General features: G+C 32.8%; 2 protein-coding genes across 2 annotated transcripts; both read left to right on the top strand.

Annotated features, from left to right (window-relative positions):
- Window positions 1-207: 207 nt before the first annotated feature.
- LOC148587191 (rust resistance kinase Lr10-like) lies at window positions 208-4,268 on the top strand. The gene is made up of 6 exons (XM_088512969.1): window positions 208-895; window positions 1,106-1,132; window positions 1,698-1,742; window positions 1,940-1,981; window positions 2,095-2,136; window positions 2,808-4,268. The coding sequence occupies exons 1-6, from the start codon at window positions 208-210 to the stop codon at window positions 3,917-3,919; spliced, it is 1,956 nt and encodes a 651-aa protein (XP_088369095.1). The 3' UTR covers window positions 3,920-4,268.
- A 2,533-nt stretch (window positions 4,269-6,801) lies between these two features.
- On the top strand, window positions 6,802-18,049 carry LOC148587190 (ubiquitin-like-conjugating enzyme ATG10). Its single transcript, XM_088513572.1, has 7 exons — window positions 6,802-7,112; window positions 7,191-7,370; window positions 7,474-7,511; window positions 7,593-7,689; window positions 7,857-7,956; window positions 12,447-12,544; window positions 17,794-18,049. The coding sequence occupies exons 2-7, from the start codon at window positions 7,218-7,220 to the stop codon at window positions 17,914-17,916; spliced, it is 609 nt and encodes a 202-aa protein (XP_088369698.1). The 5' UTR covers window positions 6,802-7,112; window positions 7,191-7,217; the 3' UTR covers window positions 17,917-18,049.
- The last annotated feature ends 1,973 nt before the right edge of the window (window positions 18,050-20,022 follow it).

Genomic DNA, 20,022 nt, shown 5'->3' with positions numbered 1-20,022 from the left:
TTTTAAGTCCATCCCACTCCCGTTGTTACCGCAAATGCCCTCTTCTTTCTTTTTAATTTATAAAATGCCTATTTTTCAATATATGACGTAGGTGCTTACGCCTTGTAAATGTACATTATTTATAAAAGGCTTTTAGCTGTCGTTTAATGTGGAAACCCTCTCTCTCTCTTTCTCTGGCTCTCTCTCTCTCTCTCTAGATCTCTCTCCATGGCAAAAGGAAATATGGGACTCCCGGCCCTTATTGTTGTTGTTGTCCTCCTACTTCATCAAAGTTGCAGTACTAGTGCTAAGCCTGATCGTCACTGTCCTGCTTCTTCCTGCGGCAGTATCCGTAACATAAGCTATCCGTTTCGATTAACCAGCGATCCAAAAAAGTGTGGCGATCAAAGGTATACTCTCTCATGCGAGAACAACCAAACAGTGTTGTACTTATACCATGGAAGATACTACGTACGACTGATCGATTACTCCAGCAATGCAATCCATGTTGTCGACTCAGGTCTTGTAAAGGATAATCACCCATTCATCCCTCGTTATCTTTTAGACGGAACTAATTTTAGTTCAGGGGGTCCATATGATCGTTACTCAGGGACATCGAGTGTGGTATTCGTCAACTGTGAAAAGCCAGTGAATTCTCCGTATCATTTAAACATTTCTGCTTGCGTTGATGATGATGAGGATGATGGAATGTATTCTCCCAAAAGGTATAGATATGCTCTATTCATGGTTAGTGCAGTGGAATTGGGGGACTTGTGCCAAGTAGACCAAATATCTCTCACATCTAATTTAGATGTTTGGCTTGGTCGACTAGACTTGCGAAGTATTTCCTGTAAAGACTTCTACAATGAATCGTTATGGAATTTTGAGCTTAACTGCAGGTATTGGTACCAAGAAGGTGCGTATATAAAAGAACGCATGTGCCCTAACATATGTTAACCATTAAATTTATATTTCTTTCTTTTCTTAATTCTTGGATTTCTCACTCTCGGGTCTCATCACTAACCATTAATTCATGCATACCCCCATATTACCATGCCTATGTGATAACTTATTTCTAATTCTAAAATTCCAAACGCTGACGCTTTTCTTTTCTTTGTCACAACAGGCTTCCGACTACAGGACCTATTAATGTGTAAGGTTTCTATCTCAAGGACTAAAGGATATATGATAGAATATTTTATTTTATTTTTGAGAAAAATATATGATATTGAATAACACAATGAAATACCCTCTGAAACAAGGAAACAGATTCCCGAAATGAAATGGAGAGGAACCATTTAGGTTAAAGGGTTAGGACATAATTCTCTTAAAGGATAAGGTAATTTTGTCTCAATTTTAACACATTTTTCACTAAATGCCTCATTCCCATTTCATTTGAAATGAAGAGGATTTATTTCCTTGAAACTATCACCTTAGTATTAATGTTTTCTTAAACTATTGATAAAGCCAATGTCTCTCGTAAACTACCAAAAACTATTAATATTTTTTAGATTAGCAAAAAGACAAAAATATCTTAAAATCTTTTCTATAAGACTAGCTAACATACCTTTATAAATTTGAAAAAAAAAAAAAAAAAAAAAAAAAGGATCTGATTTGGTGAATTAAAGTTGTTTATGCAATTTTATTAGGTCATAGACTTTTAAAATTATTCAAGGTACCTTTTCGATTAATTAATGATTTTTTTCCCCATGTTGTAGATATTTGGCGGATAATAGCACTACCAGGTGACTACTTGCTATACGGTAAGAACGTATTTATCTCTTTTGATTTTGATTATTTTTTTTTTCTTTCCCTTGCAATGTGATGTTATTACTGAAGTTTGCATTAAAAAAAAAAAAAAATACAACAAATACTCTGTTTCAACTTTAAAATAAATGTTAAGTTTTAGTTCTATGTTTCCAAACACTGATTCATGTTATTCTTTTCTTTGTTAAAACAGTACAAAATATTGGAGGATTTTATGAACAGCTGTCTTACAAAGGTGCGGTTTCAATGAGGAAACTGAAAAATAGCTTTTTGCCTTCTTCCACTGTTTCCTTGATAAGATAGCCTGATTTGTTTATGCAATTTTATTAATTATTTAATTTGTTGCAGCTTTGCCAATCAGAGTATTGACGTACACGGTCATCGACTACGGTACGTAGAAACCTCTCTCCTTTTATCTACTGTAATATTTTTTCTTTTAGCAAATTAATCTTTGCATTGTAAAGCATGAATTAAAGATGGGGCTAAAATTAAAATACTGATTAGAAAAAAATATACTTTAACCCCCCGAACTATTATTCTTTTTGTACTTATAACTCCAAACTTTAAAAAATGACTTTAATTAGGGCCTCACTTACTATCAGCATATGTCAAATTAGATACTTTTGCATTTTTCTCCCGAAAATACTTTCAAAGTTACTATATATATATATATATATAAGAACAACAATTTGAAAAAAAAAAAATGAAGAGGGAAAATATGAAAAGGCCACCCTTTTTTGGCGTTTTTACTTTTTTTTTAAAAATAATTTTAATTTTTCAAATGGTTTAAATAAGTTTAAGGGTATTTTGAGAAAAAAAATGTAAAAGTGACAAATTTGACACACAATGATAATATGTGGTGCCTCGATGTCACTTTTTATAGTGTGGAAGCATAATTACAAAATGAGTGATAATTCAGAGGGCTAAAGTATATTTTCTCCTATTAGTTAGTACAGAAAAAAGATAACAAGTACTGTACTTAATTACTAGGATCAAGAAGATTACAACAATGCAATGACATGTGTTGGCTTACACTCAATTTTGGTGATGTTTTTCCATAGGACTATTCCATGTAGCAAAAATGATATTGGGGACTCCATTTGTGATTGCATTCTTGATATATAAATGGCGGAGGAGGCATTTATCAATGTATAATGTTGTTGAAGAATTTCTACAAAGTCACAATAACCTCATGCCAATAAGGTACTCTTATTCCGAAATTAGAAAGATTACCAAAAGTTTCAAGGACAAATTGGGTGAAGGAGGCTATGGCACTGTATTTAAAGGAACGCTTCGAAGTGGTCGTCTTGTGGCTATAAAGATGTTAGGTAAGTCTAAAGCTAACGGACAAGATTTTATAAGCGAAGTTGCAACAATTGGAAGGATTCATCATGTTAATGTAGTGCAACTCATTGGTTTTTGCGTTGAAGGATCAAAACGGGCTCTTGTATATGAGTTCATGCCTAATGGTTCCTTGAATAAATACTTATTTTCTCCAGAAGTATGCACGCACCTAAGCTATAATCAAATGTATGATATAGCTCTAGGAGTGGCTCGTGGGATTGAATATTTACATCAAGGATGTGACATGCAGATTTTACACTTTGATATTAAGCCTCACAACATTCTTCTTGATGAGAATTTTACTCCCAAGGTTTCTGACTTTGGACTAGCAAAATTGTATCCAACAAATGACAGCGTTGTTTCTCTGACTGCTGCAAGAGGGACATTGGGATACATGGCTCCTGAGTTGTTCTACAAAAACATTGGAGGCGTCTCATACAAAGCTGATGTTTATAGTTTTGGAATGTTATTGATGGAAATGGCTGGTAGAAGAAAGAACTTAAATGCATTTGCAGAACACTCAAGCCAAATATACTTCCCTACTTGGGTCTATGACCAATTGCACGACGGAAATGACATAGAAATCGAAAATGCCACAGAGGAAGAAAAGAAAATAAGCAAGAAGATGATCATTGTTGCATTATGGTGTATCCAGATGAAGCCAAGTGATCGCCCTTCAATGAACAAAGCTGTGCACATGCTTGAAGGAGAAGTTGAATGCTTACAAATGCCTTCAAAGCCTTTCCTATCATCAGTAGAGAGTACCATGACAAATGGTGGTGAGAATTTGAATGAATCAAATGAATCAAGTCAATCATCTCAATTTTAAATGCAAATTAAAATTTCTGTGTAACAAATAAGAGTTTTTTTTTCTAAGATATATCTCCTTATTACATAATGTTTTCATGTTCGATTCTATTTTCTCATAATTGACCATTAAAATTGGGTTTTAAGTTTGAGAAGTTATGTTGCTATTCTTTATTCTCGACTAGTAATATGCTGCTTTGTGAATGTCACATATTGGATGGGACTAATCCTTGTCATTTGGAGATAATATTGTTGACTTTCATGAACTCTTATTCTTGAATATGGAAGCCAACAAACTATTTGAGCAGTTGTTTCTTTGAAAGATTTGAAGGCATGGAATGTTAAAACAATGGTTAAATATTTAGATTCACCCTAGAGAGTTTTGGGTTTGATGTAAGTGTCAGGTGTGCATTGATTCATGGAAAGTGCTTGATCAGATGGTAGACCATACATAATGTCATGTCTTGACAACAATAATTGTCGTAGTATATTTGCAAAACGAAGGGCGTGGTAAGAAGTGGGAGCTTCATGACCTTGTTTGACATTTTACAATATTCTACGAGTTTGGTCCATTTATAAAGGCACTTGGAACCTATTGGAATGGCCTAGTTTACTTTGTATTTGATGTTTTAGCATTGGGCATAAGCTATATGTTTCTGGTCAAAAGATAAAATGTGCTAACCCTTGGATTTTTCAACTCATACTTGTATTTAATGTGTCGATGTGGGGGTTGGCATCAAATGATTCATTTGCAACCTTTTTACGATTTCCACATGAACATCCTCTAACATTTCGAGTTGGCGATTGTGTGTACCTCCAAAAACTTTTTATAAGTGTGTGGTTTAGGTCATTTCCATTTTTGCACCTTACAACCAGCTCACTTAATTTTTCTTTAAAAAAATTTCTGTTATGCAACTAGTCACACAGAATGAGGGGGTTAACTATTGAAAATTGGGCCGACAAACCAACACGACCCACAAAGCCTGCATACAAAAGCCCGAAACCGATCTCTTGGCCCAGTCCTATCATACCCGAGTGAGATCCACTCCTATGCCAATAAAGTGTGCTCCAAGGATAATGACCATACTCAGACCCACTACATGGAATATACTTTTAAATTATGAAATAATGGGTGCATAAGCCTAGGCCATAATGGGAGGTACTCACACGGAAAAGCTAGAACAGGATACGAAGATAGTTACTTCGGAACCACTATAAAAGTTAAGTCCAAGCAAGGTAAAAGAGACTTTAGGCTCCTAACTCAAAACTTTTGCTCAAAGCAATTCTATTTCATGTCTCAAACATTACTAACTTAAGCATAAGAGTAATCCACTCCCGACACCCACAACATGCTCTATCACTTACATTTTATTATTTTTTTTTTTTCTCTTTTGCAAGTCCAACTTAATCGAGTATTTCGAACAAGAAAATTGTTCTAACAAAAATGATTCACATGGTAGTATAATTAATTTTCCAATACACATGCATTTTTTTTCAAAGATCGATGCATCACCGAGTTTTGAAAACTTGATTCTCCTCAAAGTTGCATGTTTCAAAGGAAAATGCTCATAAGGAATCAGTACCACCAAGAATGACTCGAAATAAAAAAGCGTCATTTTTATCATAATTAAGTATCTAAATCATAAATACCTCATGTACAATGCCATGCACACATACATTAATTCTCAAAGCACGACTAATTAAGTTTACAAGATGTCACATGTTGAAACCATGGTCTTCTTTTCCATAGAGATAGCAAAATAGAGATATAGGAATAGTAATAACGGCAACCAATGAATAAAATTGATGCCTTTAACCTCTGCCAAATGAAGTTGCAATTTTATGACACTGAAGCTTCACTGAAAATTCCATTGCTTTTTTACTTATTGCAGTATATAGGAGGAGATGTAGAAGTGTAAGGCCAAGAACATTAATCCAGTCATAAATGTAGATCCAAAATTCGTTCAGTCATGAGACCGAAGCCACTCAGATGTCCAAGTCAATATCTTTGAGCTTGAGGGGAGAAATGGAGAGAGATATAGGGAGCTTTTCTTTAAGGAGCTTTTCTTGGGCTCCTCTCGGGCCTTAGTTGGAGTTGGCCTTATTTTCGGTTGTTTTAGGCCTTAGTGGAAGTGGTATTGTGATAATTACTTAAATGTGCACAATTTTTTTTTATTCAATTAAGCATTATCATCTTTATTTTGTACTAATCTTGCCTTTTACAATTGATTTTGCTAATATTGCTTAATTATTGATCTTGAGCTTAAATGATAGATTAATACAAGGAATAGTGTTGCCAAGTTAAGAACAAAAGCATTCTTCTGCAAAACCTGATTAGTATTAGTCACATTGATTCCTAGTAATGTCCTAGTGGGACTGAACTAAGCTGTGACTCAGCTAGTCTTAAGGGTGCGTTTGCGGTTCTTGCCGTCTAGGTCCCCCATGAGTAGTGCACAACAGGTAGGTTTTATTATGATCACGTCCAGGTCGGATAGTCACACTTGGTCTCCCTGGCCTACCCTTTAGCTCAAAAAAAAAAAAAAAAAAAAGCATTCAATGCAGAAAAAGAAGTCAACTAAGAGACAAAAGAATGTAAATGATCTAAACCTTGGGTAGAACTCAACCTTAAAAACTGGCTTAAAAAAAAAGATAAACAAAAATTTATATACACATAGTTAAAATTAGACTTAATCTAACACCAAAGTTGTGCAAAGTTGTTTTAGTGTGAGAACAAGGGCAAAAATACTGATTTCCCCAAAATTGCCTCTTAAATGAGCCACGAAAATGAAAGACAAGGGAAGGTAGGTGGAACAAAAGACAAGGAATTTATCCCCTCTTGACTCGGTGCATGACATGAAAAAGGAAAAGGCTGCAGGCCTGAACACCGCGGAGAGAAAAGTAAAAAGAAACAAGAGTTCACCCCTCGACTGTCTGGAACCCGTTCCACTGTTCTTCCAACTAAATCTTCTATTAATTTCCTCAAATGTTCCTAAACCCACAACTGGATGCAAAGATAGCCTGGGTCCCCTGCCAGCCCCGTAACCCAAACCTTGTGTGTTGTCTTTATCCATAACCACCATCTCCAACTCTTTGGATTCCACGGACCATCTTCTCGTCGTCCTTGGACCCTTAATCAGTGAAAAAAGTGATTCAAACGAACTGGGTACTTTGCAATTGTTCCACACGGTCCTTTCGCCGATCTGATCGAGTTTGAGGTGATGCTCCCCAAATTAGTGCATACCTATAATAATTTTAACTCTGAAAGTGAATATCTTTTTGCTTTTTCCCTTCAGGCTGTAACAGCTGTAAAAGAAGCTGTCATGGATATTTTATCATGGGATGGAACCCTCTCATCAGGTGATTTTCGTCTTGCCGCTTGTGCTTTTATGGAGAAATGGAAAAGCGTTATGTCAGCTTTCCCTCCTTGGTCATGGGTCTCTTGTCCAAAACAACCTTGGGGTGCTTCTCATGATGTTAGTGTTGTCAACCGTTTTCTTAGTCTCCCTCTGTTACAATCAGTTCGTTTTCAACACTTGATGTTATTTTACTTCTCTTATTTGTTTCTCTCTCTCTTAGGTGGAAGGATACTTATCATTGGAGAACATAATTCTCAGGTCAATTGAGGTTTGTCCTTGATGTTATAATGAAGCAGCACTAGCTATTTAATTGGTCGATTGATCTTAGCATTATTATAGTTGCTATTCACAGGAAGAACATGATGAACTAAGTTGCCCTCAGAAAGAAGAGACAGGTTGCTCCGAGAAAGAGGAGCTCATTGATATTGCCACCTTAGTATGTCTTTTAACTGATATCCTTGTCTCTGATTCCTTTGTTTGATATCAATCTTGAAGTGTATTAAAGGACACATAGATATCGCTCATGAAAATTGCATGTTTTTCTGTTACCTGTTGATTCTTGTCTCTTTTACTACATTGATCAGATCTTGCTCTTATTGCAAGGTCCAGAGCAATTGCAGCAAAGTACCTTACTATGATCTCCATATAATATATAGTGCTTCATACAGAGTTCCAGTGCTATTTTTTCGTGCTTACTACAGTGGTATGTTCATCTCTATTTAATCAGATCATAAACAGAATGCAGAGTATATATGTACACACACACACACGCACACACATGCATGCATAGATACACACACAACAGTATGATATATTACATATATATGTCTATGTATTGATGACGCACACACAAATGACAGTCTGATACAAGAAATGCTTGCATAGTCTTATATATGTTCGACAGAAACCAATTATGTCTTTGATAATGTTAAGTACATAAGAGAATTTTTTCCACAAACAAGCACCTTCATAAATTTGGTCATTAGTACCACATAACATGTATGGTAAGTATGTGAGCTTATGTTTGGGCTTTGGTTGGGTCTATTTCGGCCTCTTGTGGGTGCTCCTTGTGAGCTTAGGGTTTTTCTTGGGTGCTTCTAGGCACTTGCTTCTGTATACCTTGTGTATTTGTGTTGCGCCCTTTTGGGTTTTTTGATATATACATTTTTACTTATCAAAAAAAAAAACATGTATGGTAATAGGATTTTGTTGTGTTTTATTTCTTGTTTTCATTGACATAATGTGCATCCCGTCTTTCAATTTTTCTCTTTTTAAGAAACACAGTATAGTTTGTTTTAACTCGACATACTTCTATAAATGATTGAAATGCATCCACATTAGTTAGATTGGCCAGATTTGTTATTTCAATCAATGAGTTTGCTGGTGGTTATTTGCAAGTTTATTGTGTGTTCACTTTTTGGTTCTCTATTCTTGGTTGATCCATAAGGAGTTTTCAGGGAATGCTTTAAATCCCTCTTCCTTAGATCACTTTTTGATGTCTTCCTTTTGTGATAAGTTATTTTTTTTATATTTAAAAGAAAAGAAAAAATGTGGATACAGAATGATGCAGGACATCATTTAATTAATTGTTTCTAAGATTGTCTTGACAGGAAGGTTGAGTGGCGAAGGTTAGAAAAGAGAAATAGAATCATAGGTGGGATATAAAGAGGGGAAAAAATCGTATTTTTGTTTGGGATCAATTATGTGAGAAAAAAGAGATTAGATTTCTAAGAATTGCAGCAGGAAAGAAGGAAAGAACTGCTGAGAACATCAACAAGAAAGAGAATTAAGAAAGAAGATTAGATAGGAAGAGACGAAGGAGGGAAGGGATTCCAAAGTAAAAAATAAAACAACTCAACTTTCAATTTATTGAATCACTGCCAAAAAAGTTCAAGTAACATCCTTTTGTAGCCAAAGTTACTTCTTAAGGAAGTACTCACATTTCATTGAAAAGTAAGTAGGACAGCTCATTAGATCCGAGGAATTTAATGGACAGCAGCTGCCAGGGAGAAGTATCTGACTTTCTTCACCCATAAGTTCCTTCAAAGCAAAGTACTATCATCATTAGTAACTAGCTCCTATTTGAATTCTGGGAAACTTTCATTTAAAAAATGAAATACTTTGCTCATAATTACTAGCTAAGTGTTCAACTACCCCATTATGCTAATTTGGGATTCTTCTAGGCAAAAATTTCAAAATAGGCTGCTGGGAAAGAAATATGTAATAAAAAATAAAACAACTCAACTTTCAATTTATTGAATCACTGCCAAAAGAGTTCAAGTAACATCCTTTTGTAGCCAAGGTTACTTCTTAAGGAATTACTCACATTTCATTGAAAAGTAAGTAGGACAGCTCATTAGATCCGAGGAATTTAATGGACAGCAGCTGCCAGGGAGAAGTAACTGACTTTCTTCACCCATAAGTTCCTTCAAAGCAAAGAACTATCATCATTAGTAACTAGCTCCTATTTGAAGTAATTCTGGGAAACTTTCATTTAAAAAATGAAATACTTTCCTCATAATTGCTAGCTAAGTGTTCAACTACCCCATTATGCTAATTTGGGATTCTTCTAGGCAAAAATTTCAAAATAGGCTGCTGGGAAAGAAATATGTAATATCGAACCCATAGTGCTATGTTCTTTTTATCAAATAACCGTGGTTGGCCTAGCAAGCACACCATTGGAGGAAAAACATCGCATTGCACTGTATCTATGAATTTGCAAATCAGATAGGCAAGCAAACATCTCTTATGGATATTTAAATTCGTGTTGGTTACCCAAGCAACCTTGTAAGGGTTAGCATGTGTTAAGTTTTTAAACCCTGAGCATCCTCTGGCGCAACATTGGTTCAGCTGCTCTCATCAATGACCATAGTACTAGCTGACTCTTGCATCTTACACATGTGAGAAATATGCTATTTGTTTCCAGTCTTCTTCATCCTTTTAAGTTGATAGTACTCGCCAGAATGCTTGAGATAGTTGCTAATCATCACTATTAGCTCCATCATCTCCTCTTTCTTCTTCTGGTTCAAAGTTTGCCATCTCTTTTTTTTGTGCTGCACTAGTAAAGTTATGTTGCAGGGAGAAAGAAGCTCCCTTAAGAGCAAGATTTAAGATCAAAATTCTTCAGAAATATGGTCAATTTTGATGTGGGGCCTAATTGGCACCCTCTGTAGGCTACATTAACAAGTATTGACTCTTATTATTTGCGTTAGAAAGTTGTTGGCTTGGTTTATTTGTTTTATTTTATTTTAGGGGCCAAGGATGCTTCTTAGAACATCTTTGGATGCTAGTCAAATTTATGGTTGAACATTTTCAAATCCTGGGAATTGAAAATTCATGCTCCGAATTCTTAGGTGATGATCAGCCTTTTTTTTTTTTTTTCCCATTTTTCTGATTTTATTTCAAAAACAAATTCCTGTTATTAATTCTCATGTTGTGCATTTGTCATGATTAAAACTAACTTTGAACCATTGAAATAATGCAACACCTAGCCATCAGGCAGGAACAAGTTGTGAAATAAATATGTATGGATGACAAGGATTACTTCGAATTCTCCATCTGCATTTCTAACTATTATGGAATCTTGGAAATCCAAGTTAGAGGGGAAGAAAGAGAGGCATTTTGCTGCCTTCATCCACTTTTATATTTATGTGAGCATGTAAATTGAATTTTGCATGAATTGAAAATTTAAACTTGAAGATGAACTCTTCACCTTATGTGAATCCTTGCCATGCTGGAAATAAACTTTACATTGTTTTAGTTTTAGTAGACTTTCTTGTTTCTCGATCTTTTGTCTTTTTCTAGTTAGGTGTTTCTTTCTATACTTTATGTGTACTTGGGTTGCACACTTTCGCTCTTAATAAATTTTGATTACTTATATAAAAAAAAATGGTTTGACTGGACTTAGAAAACTGAAGGCAATGTTATTCTTTGTAATGCTTGGGGTTTACATGGGGTTCTGGTGTGATTTTTTATTTTTTATTTTTGCATAGTTTCTGGTTTTCTCTTTGAGCCTTGTTTTTAGTTGGTCCTATGGGTTGGTTTGTATATAAGCTAAAGTTGCTTTAGTTTTGCTAAAGCTTTCTTTGTACAGGGATACGTAGATAATGAAAAGTTACTCATTCATCAAAAAAAAAAAAAAAGGTTTGACTGGACTTGCTTCCATCATTTGATGTATTGCATAGAGGTTTGAACCACTGAAGGAGGTTATTAATCTACTCAACTCAATTAAACCTTTATCTCAATTAAATGAATATAGGCTATTGAGTGTTTTAATGAATGAAATAAACTGTCATTTTCTTCGTGAAGATTCAATCATAAAATAACTGGTATAGTGATGGTTCAGACCCATCTAGAGGAGAATTGTGAGCCTGTCTTTTTTCAAGTTCTCTCTCTCTCTCTCTCATGTATACAGGAAGTTTATATGATAATCCCCTAATGATTATTTTTTTAATTAATCGAAATTTCATTAAAAGCGTAAGGTGCCCCCATGTACACAAGTATACAAGAGAAGCCACCTAGGAAGTAGGGAGCAAAAAGAACAAGAAATTTCTCTAATGAATTACAATACAAAATTCGTACAATCAAGCAAATGAAGAAAAGGAAACGGAGAAGACACATTGCCAACAGCAGACATCTAATCATACAATCCTCTCAAAACTGAAAATTTAAGGAACAACTTCCTATGCTCAACACTATTAAAGGCCCGATATTTCCATTCCCCATAATGAGAACACTTCTAACTCTCTAGTGATGAAACATTGAAGTAAAAGATGATTAATTGTTTGTCCCAAGTTTACGAGCAAACATAGGATTCTAAACACAATCCTGCCATTATCTGGACAGAAATCTATTCATTTGATTCAATGCGAGGTAACATATCTGATGTCTTTAATTGCTCCTCCTTGGGAGGCATGCTTCTTGAGTGTGAGTTTCACTGAGAGAGGCCACCGAAATCTATGTATGTGAATATGTTGGAAGTTCAGGTCTGACTTCTGACTTGCTATCTAACTTTGATCTTGATAGATCTACCATTATGTGGCTAAAGTATAGCTAAAATATACTACATTTTGATCTAGTCTGATTGTGAAGTTGTTCTATACTGGTTATACAAAATGCAAGCATTTTTAACATCTATATCTACAATGGTGTTAATAAGTTCCAACAAAGCATTGATGTTGTTCAATTATATAGATGGAGAACCTTTAGGGTTTAATGAAATCGAAAAAGACCTTCCTGCTCACTCTGCGAAAGCATTGTTGGATTCAAAATGGACGTTCATAACCCAGGAGGTATGTTTTTTGTTCCAATTTTCTCTTAATTTGGTGTTCTTTTTGGGTTTCTGTTATGATTATTGTGATCATAAGTGATAGTAATATATGTGCTTTTTATAATTTGGATTAAGACAGAACTGCTGTTATATTTTCTCAATGGATATTATGAAACTTAAATCAAATTGTCATGCAATCTCTATCAAAGGTTGTGGGGGCACCTGGTGATACAAGCTTTTACCTTTCCCAAGAATAGAGCATGATCTAACCTATTTATTATTAGAAAATTAGCATAAGCTTTTTGGTAGATCTCAAGTTGACATTGAATGCCACTTTTGTGCTCACTTTTATATTACATAAAATATGCCATAGGCATATATGACATAGGTCTGTACATTTGCTGCTTTGTGTTTTGCATGGATAAAGGTATTTATGCTGGTTCATTGAGCGGCATAATCTATATGACATAATAATGGTTGACACGTAATATAGGTTACTCCTACCATACAAATAGGACTATAGGAGTGTAACTTATCAAAAAAAACAAATAGGACTATAGGAGTGTACGGTTCAGTTTGGATAAGGTTTGGGATAAATCTGAAACTGAATCAAATTTGGTTGGTTTCTAAGTGAAACTGGAATATATTTGATCGCCAAAAAAAGCCAAAGATAAATTAAACCAAAACAAGCTTGGGTTAGATTAGTTTCTATCTTTAGATTTGGGACCCTACCATTGTCTAGTTTTTTTTTCTTACAGTTGTTGGGAGGGGTTTGAGGGTGGTGGCAGTGGCCATGGTTGTGGTAGTCATGACTAAGGCCATGAACATTGGTGGCGAACTTGTGAAGGTGATGGTGGGGATTTTCGTATATTTGTGGAAGGAAAAAGTTTTGGTCATGATGAGGCAATATATATATATATATGTGTGTGTGTGTGTTGTACATGGATGAGTTTGTAGCAGTGGACACTCTGCAATGTAGGGAGGATGAGTGCAAGTACATTTTATAAGGTGAAATAACTGTAAATGAATGCCTACGTAATGAAATATATAAGGCTTCTAAAATATGAACATCAACCTTGAGATTTTTTTTGTCCTGGTTATGGTGCTTCTGTTTTACTTAGATTTTGTGCATCTATTCCATAGAATCTCCCATTTCTCAGATCAGATCCCTGATATTCTGAGGAATCAGGACAAGTCTTCTGGTAGTAATCATATTGTACATCAACTTAGTTGTTCGCAGTGAAACCAAACTACTGTCGTATATCTTCTAGTAAATATGGTTCTTGCAGTCTAATTATGTTTAATGAATCATTAGACTGAAGCATCTAGTGAAGAACCTTGTATTCATCTTGCATGTGTAGTTTTCTAAAATCGTTTATAAAACTTAGTCTTACTTACTATATACTTTCAATTCACTAAAATCGTTTATAAAGCTTAGTCTTACTTACTATATACTTAATAAGGAACTAATGTAGAACTTAATACACTCATAAGTATGAACTCTATGTAGACTTTTCAAGCACTTTATATGACATTGATATGAAAATTTGCAAGCACTTTATTTGCCGGATGTGCTATGATTTTTTAGGAGATGAAAATTTGTATTGATAAGACTTATATGATATTCTTTTTATAATTAACATTCTATTGTATAATTTGTATTGATTAATCGGTTTTATAATTTTTGTTTCACCTACTATCGAGTAAATTCATTACCTTTCATTTTGTTTAGTTAATTTGAGTACATTTTATACAACTCATTTGTCTAAAAACAAATAATTAATAAACAAACTGGATAAAAATAAGAAATACGGCAAAAAAATAGCGGCATTTATAAGAACTTCGCTATTTCTGTCCTTCTGTAAAATAATGGTGTTTTTAGAAAATGTTTTTTTTTTTTTTTTTTTTTTTTTATCCACGTGTTAATTTTACAAATTCAATAGTTAATTTATATTTATAAAAGAATGAAAAACAAACTTTTTATTTTTTTTATTTTTACCGAAAATGTAAAGAAATATGTGACTAGGAATACAACACTAAAAGAAAAGACATATAAGTTAAAAACATATAATTTATAAAGACTTTAATTTCTAACTTTCAAACAGTTTACAAAGTTGTTTTTGTTTTTGTCTCTAGTAGACTCGTTGACTAGAAGATAGAGGTTGTAGTAATCTAGCTAGTCCCCTCACGTCATTCACATAAGAATCAAAACAAATGTGAAAACTAACATGTAATTCTCAAAGTAATAACTTTGTCCTTTTTTTTTTCTTTTCTTTTCTTTTTTTTTTCTTTTTTGTCTTGTAGCTCCCTTTTTCCGAGTAATCATAAAGGGAGATTTCTTTGGATGGTATGAAAATTCCACGACACAAAAGAGTGGTCGGACGTTAAAGCTTAAATGAAAGGGTCTTTGCTTTCTTCCTGAAATTAACCTACAAGAATCTATTTATCAACAGCCCCTTCAAATGGGTATGACACTCATAATTTTGTCTGAAATTTCCAAAAATTTACCATTAATTCAGCATCCTGGCTCACATGGAGACATTCTTGTTTGGCTTCCTGGAAATTGTCGTCTTCTAATGTTTGTTAATGCTTTTTTTAGAGGCATTTTTTTTAAGTGTTTTTTTTTTATAAAAAAAAAAAAAAAAAAAAAAAAAGTGATATAAGGGTCAACATTGTTATAATTTTTTTTTTTTTTTTTTTTGGGTCTTATAGTCCTCTTTTTCTTAGTGGATCATAAAGTGATATTTGTGATATTTCTTTGGATGGTATGAAAATTTCATGTGATACAAAAGGTCCAGTTAAAGTTCATCTATAACTATAGTCATCATGTATCATTTTTTTCTTAGCTGCTTCTTGTCTTTGTCTCCTAGTCCTTGCTTTTCTTTGATGCCTAATGGTATGTAAATTCCACGAGACAAAAGAGTTAAGTCTTGGAACCGGCTTTTTGTCTTTGAAATGTGAGCAACTTATTAGTTGTAATGAGTGGTGTGAGAAGTATCAGTTGATTGAAGAAAAAGTTGTGGAGGACCACCCCCAATAATGTTAGCCAAAATGAAAAAATTCATATCCTCTGAAGTCAAAAAACTTATACAAATTGAATAAACAAGCACCCATCACATGAAGTCCTTGTTTATTGACTAGAAAAATCAACTGCAAATGGAGTATCCTCTCCTCTTAGATTCTATGACAACCCAAGATTAAGTTTTTGGCTCTATAGTTGACTGGTTGACTAAAAGATAAAGGTGGTAATAATCTAGTCTCCTTATCAACTCACGACTTTATTCTTGTGCTTTAGAGCACTAGCAGAGTCTTTTTAGCCCATTTCATTTTATATGTTTAGGAAAAATTTCAAAAAAATTACCAAAAAATATCCACGTCAGAAGCCCTAAATATAACCAACACTAAAGGGCATCTACAGTGTTTTTCAATGCATTATTAAATTATAAAAAGTTGATTCCCTCTCATCTCTCATTCACATGTCCCAATAATTCTCTCTCCTCCCTCATTGGTTGCAATGATAAAAAGAAATAATATTTAATTCATATAGGAAAAAATAAGAGAATCTATTGTGAAGTGTTTTTTTTTATAACGAATCAAAAAATAGTTTTATTCTCTAAATTAAAAAAAAAAAAAAAAAAAAAAAGTTGGAAAGCTACCGTTAATTCTCTTAACTTCTAGAGAAATGCTCTTAACAAGCTACTGTCAATATTTATACTGTTGATGCATGATGTCATTATTTTCTAAAACATCATGCATAATCTAGTTGACTAGTTGACTAGAAGATGGCTGCTAAAGTGACATTTCTCTAGCTGTTTCTTTTCTAAAACATCATGCATCCTTTTTCTTAGCTGTTTCTTTTTTTTTTTTTTTTGTCTAGTAGTTCTCTATTTTCTTTGATGCTTGGTGGTATGAAAATTTCACATGATACAAAAGAGTCTGGTCTTGAAACAAGCTTTTTGTCTTTGGAATGCCAGCAACTTATTATTAGTTGATTGAAGAAAAAGTTGTGGATGACTACCACCAATAATGTTAACCAAAATGGGAAAAATCCTATCCTTATAGGTCAGGAAACTCATATGGCCTGATTGAATAAGCAAACATGCATCACGTGAAGTACTTGTCTATTGACTATAAAAATCAAATGTTAAAATATAAATAGACTCCAAATAACACTTATAAGGGAGTTGAATAAGTGTATATAAATAATAAAAGGAATTAAAAATGATCAAACTTACAAATATTCACCAAATATAATTGAAAGCGATAAATCAATTAGACACAGATATTTAGTGACAAGGTGAAAACATATAAGAAGATTCACGAGGGTCATTTTAGTTTTTTTAATTTATCCTTTTTTAAAAAAATAAATAAATTTTTTTAAACAGTAAATATTGGTTTTTTTAAAAACCAAGGGGTTCATTTTAATTTTTCTTTTATTTTTATAATTTTAATAATTCTTTACATAATTAATTTTTTCATTTTTTTTTAAACAATTAATTTTTTTATTTATATATATATATATATATATATATATATATATATATATATATATATATATATATATATATTTTATTTCTTTTTTCTTTTTTGTGAATTGCTTTCATTCTCTATATTGCTTTTAATGCACACACCAGTTTCTCTTAATGTTTTTTTTTTTTTTTCATATATATTTTTTTTTTTTCTTTTTTTCGTTTTTTTTTTTTTTTTTTTTTTTTGTGAATTTCTTTCATTCTCTATACTGCTTTTAATGCACACACCAGTTTCTCTTAATGTTTTTTTTTTTTTTTTTCATTCCATTTCTTTGAATTGCTTTTAATGCACATACCAGTCTCTCTGAATGTTGTTTCCGTCTTCTTTCTTTGAATTGCTTTTAACGCACATACCAATTAATTTTAATTTTAACACACAACCCAATTAATTTAAATTGCTTTGAATTGATCCGTTTTCTTTCTTTGAATTGCTTTTAACACACATACCATTAATGCTTTTGCCAACAGGGCATTATTAAACCAATGAAAGTTAAATAATATGATTTTAGAGAGCTGCCTTTCTCTTCAGAATTTCTTTTTCTTTCCTCTTCAAAATAACACCAAAAAAACTTGAAGAGGAGGGAAGATCTAGATTTAGATTTTTCCTTCTCCCCTTTCATAGTAACATGTTTTCTTTGTAGATTTTACCCGTGTCCGTTTTTGGCAGATTGCTTTAGATCTAGTTTATAAATATAAATGATCTAGATCTATCTTTAACCTTAGATCTAATCGTCTTCCTCAGCCAAGGTATCTTCCGAAAGGATGTCTACGATGCCGTGCTCCTTCGCTGCTCTTGAGGTTTTGTTTTTTGTTTGTCCTGACCTTCGGGTTTATGATGAATTTGTTGTCTCGACTTTCGGGTTGAGAATATAGCAGATCGGTATCAGGGCATAGATCTCACAGCTAGATTTTTTATTTCTAGTTGTCTTTTATTTTTATTTTGTATTTGAGTTACCCATATCCTAAATCTTATCTCCAAGAAGCAGATCTAATTCTAAATAATCATAATCCAACTAAATATACATTTTAAAGAGTACATTGTTGATGCTAGATCTAATTCTAAATAATCGCAATCCAACTACATATCCATTTTAAAGAGCACATTGTTGGTGCTATTAGTTTCTCTGAATTGCTTTCTTTCAATGTCATTTAATTCTCACCAACTTTCATTAAGGCTTACCTGTGCATCACTTTATAATTAATTGATATCGTGCAATTAAAGTTTTTTTTTTTTTTTTTGGACATATATCTCAATAGATCATTGAACCTTTTATTTGGTCAACTATGCCGTGTGATGTACGTGAAGACTAAAAATTGGGATTCTCTAAAATTGTAAAATTTTGCTGTTTGAATTTTTATAAATTTAAATAGTCTAACAAGTAAATCAGACAACGTCCGACTAGGTGATCTAATTAGTTATATTAATTATAGTGAAGAAGTATTTTAATTTTGTGTTTTTAAAAAGTAAAAAGATAAAAATATTCATCTATTATAACTAATAGAATATTATTCAATTCATTTAAAATCGAGACATGCTATTCCATCTCTTTAATCCCCTCTTCTTTCAATCCATTCCAATTTTTGTAAAATTCTTCTAATTTCGAACTATTTCACATGTGCTCTCAGTATATGTCATTTATAGGTTGTTCATTCAATTAAATGCAATAAATTCTAAACATGAAACTGGTGTGTGCATTCAATTGAGTCAACCAACGCTGTTGTATTTCATTGAATGTTGTTATGTTTTATTTAATTAAAATGTGAATCAATGTTGTTTCCGTTCTCTTTCTTTAAGTTGCTTTTAATGCTCGCACCAATTTTTTTGAATTCTGTTTCCGTTCTCTTTCTTTGAATTGCTTTTAATGCACAAACTAATTTTTCTGAATTGCTCTGGATCGATATCTCTTTCAATTATTTAAAATTGAAAATTCTTATGTTATAAAATTGTGATTCTTTATTTTAAATTGAATGGTTTATTAAATTATTTAAATCTCAGTAAAATAAAAGTTAATTAAAATCAAAATTTAATTTCTCGGTTATACAAAAATAGTTGGTATTTTATAGACCATTAAATTTAAAATGAAGGACAACGATTTCTTAACATAAGAATCTTCAATTTTGAATAATTGGAAGGATCTCAATCCTTCTCCTAAATTGTATGTCACTCAATTTCAATTAATGCTAACCTAACTTCATTAATGTTCATCTGTGCAAATGAACTTGATATTTTATATTGGAGGAATATTGGTGGTGGTCTGACCACCCCCAATGGGGTGACCAACCACCCCTTATTTTTTTATTATTATTTTTTATATTATTTTTATTATTTTTTGTTAGTGGGACATGTGTCTCATTTGTGGCTCTTCTTATAAATTATACCCATGAACTGGATATTCTCCAGTCTAAAATGGACTAGAGAGGATCCTTGGGTGGCCGAAGCCAACCCAACCCCAAACTAAGGCGGTTCGGCCACTCCTTAATATTTTATTATTTTGTTTTTTTTATTTTTATTTAAATCTAAAATAATATTTTATTATTTTTTTTAGTTAGTGGACAAGTGTTCTATTTGTGGCTTTAGAATTTCTAAGAAAAAATCCTAGCCATAAACTGGATATTAGTTAGTGACCAACCATCCCTTATTTTTTTTATTGTTTTGTTTTTAATTTTTTTTTAAACTATAAATGATATTTTATTATCATTATTATTGTACTGGGACAAGTGTCCCATTTGGGGCCTTAAAATTTATAGAAAAAAATCTTAGCCTTTAACTGGATATTCTATATTATTAAATGGACTGGAAATGATCCGTTTCCGCATTAGTTAGAACATGATCCTCTCCGGTTCATATAAACCAGATAATATCCAGTAAGTTATCTGGTTTACATTAGTTGAAATTCTAAAATCAAGCAATTAAGAGCATTAAATGAATTTTCTAAATCTCTCAAATTAATTAGAGAGGGTGATCATTCTA

The sequence above is a fragment of the Corylus avellana genome, chromosome 2 (assembly GCF_965113065.1).
Source record: "Corylus avellana chromosome 2, dhCorAvel1.hap1.2, whole genome shotgun sequence".
Lineage (NCBI taxonomy): Eukaryota > Viridiplantae > Streptophyta > Magnoliopsida > Fagales > Betulaceae > Corylus > Corylus avellana.
The sequence above is the reverse complement of the archived record's forward strand: the minus strand, read 5'-3'. Positions and strand labels throughout refer to the sequence as shown.

Coding starts and splice junctions, on each gene's coding strand:
- LOC148587191 (XM_088512969.1), top strand. CDS start 208: ATGGCAAAAGGAAATATGGGACTCCCGGCCCTTATTGTTGTTGTTGTC. Junction 896..1,105: donor CAGGTATTGGTACCAAGAAG/GTGCGTATATAA, acceptor TTGTCACAACAG/GCTTCCGACTACAGGACCTA. Junction 1,133..1,697: donor ACTACAGGACCTATTAATGT/GTAAGGTTTCTA, acceptor CCCATGTTGTAG/ATATTTGGCGGATAATAGCA.
- LOC148587190 (XM_088513572.1), top strand. CDS start 7,218: ATGGATATTTTATCATGGGATGGAACCCTCTCATCAGGTGATTTTCGT. Junction 7,371..7,473: donor CTTGGGGTGCTTCTCATGAT/GTTAGTGTTGTC, acceptor TCTCTCTCTTAG/GTGGAAGGATACTTATCATT. Junction 7,957..12,446: donor TTTTCGTGCTTACTACAGTG/GTATGTTCATCT, acceptor TCAATTATATAG/ATGGAGAACCTTTAGGGTTT.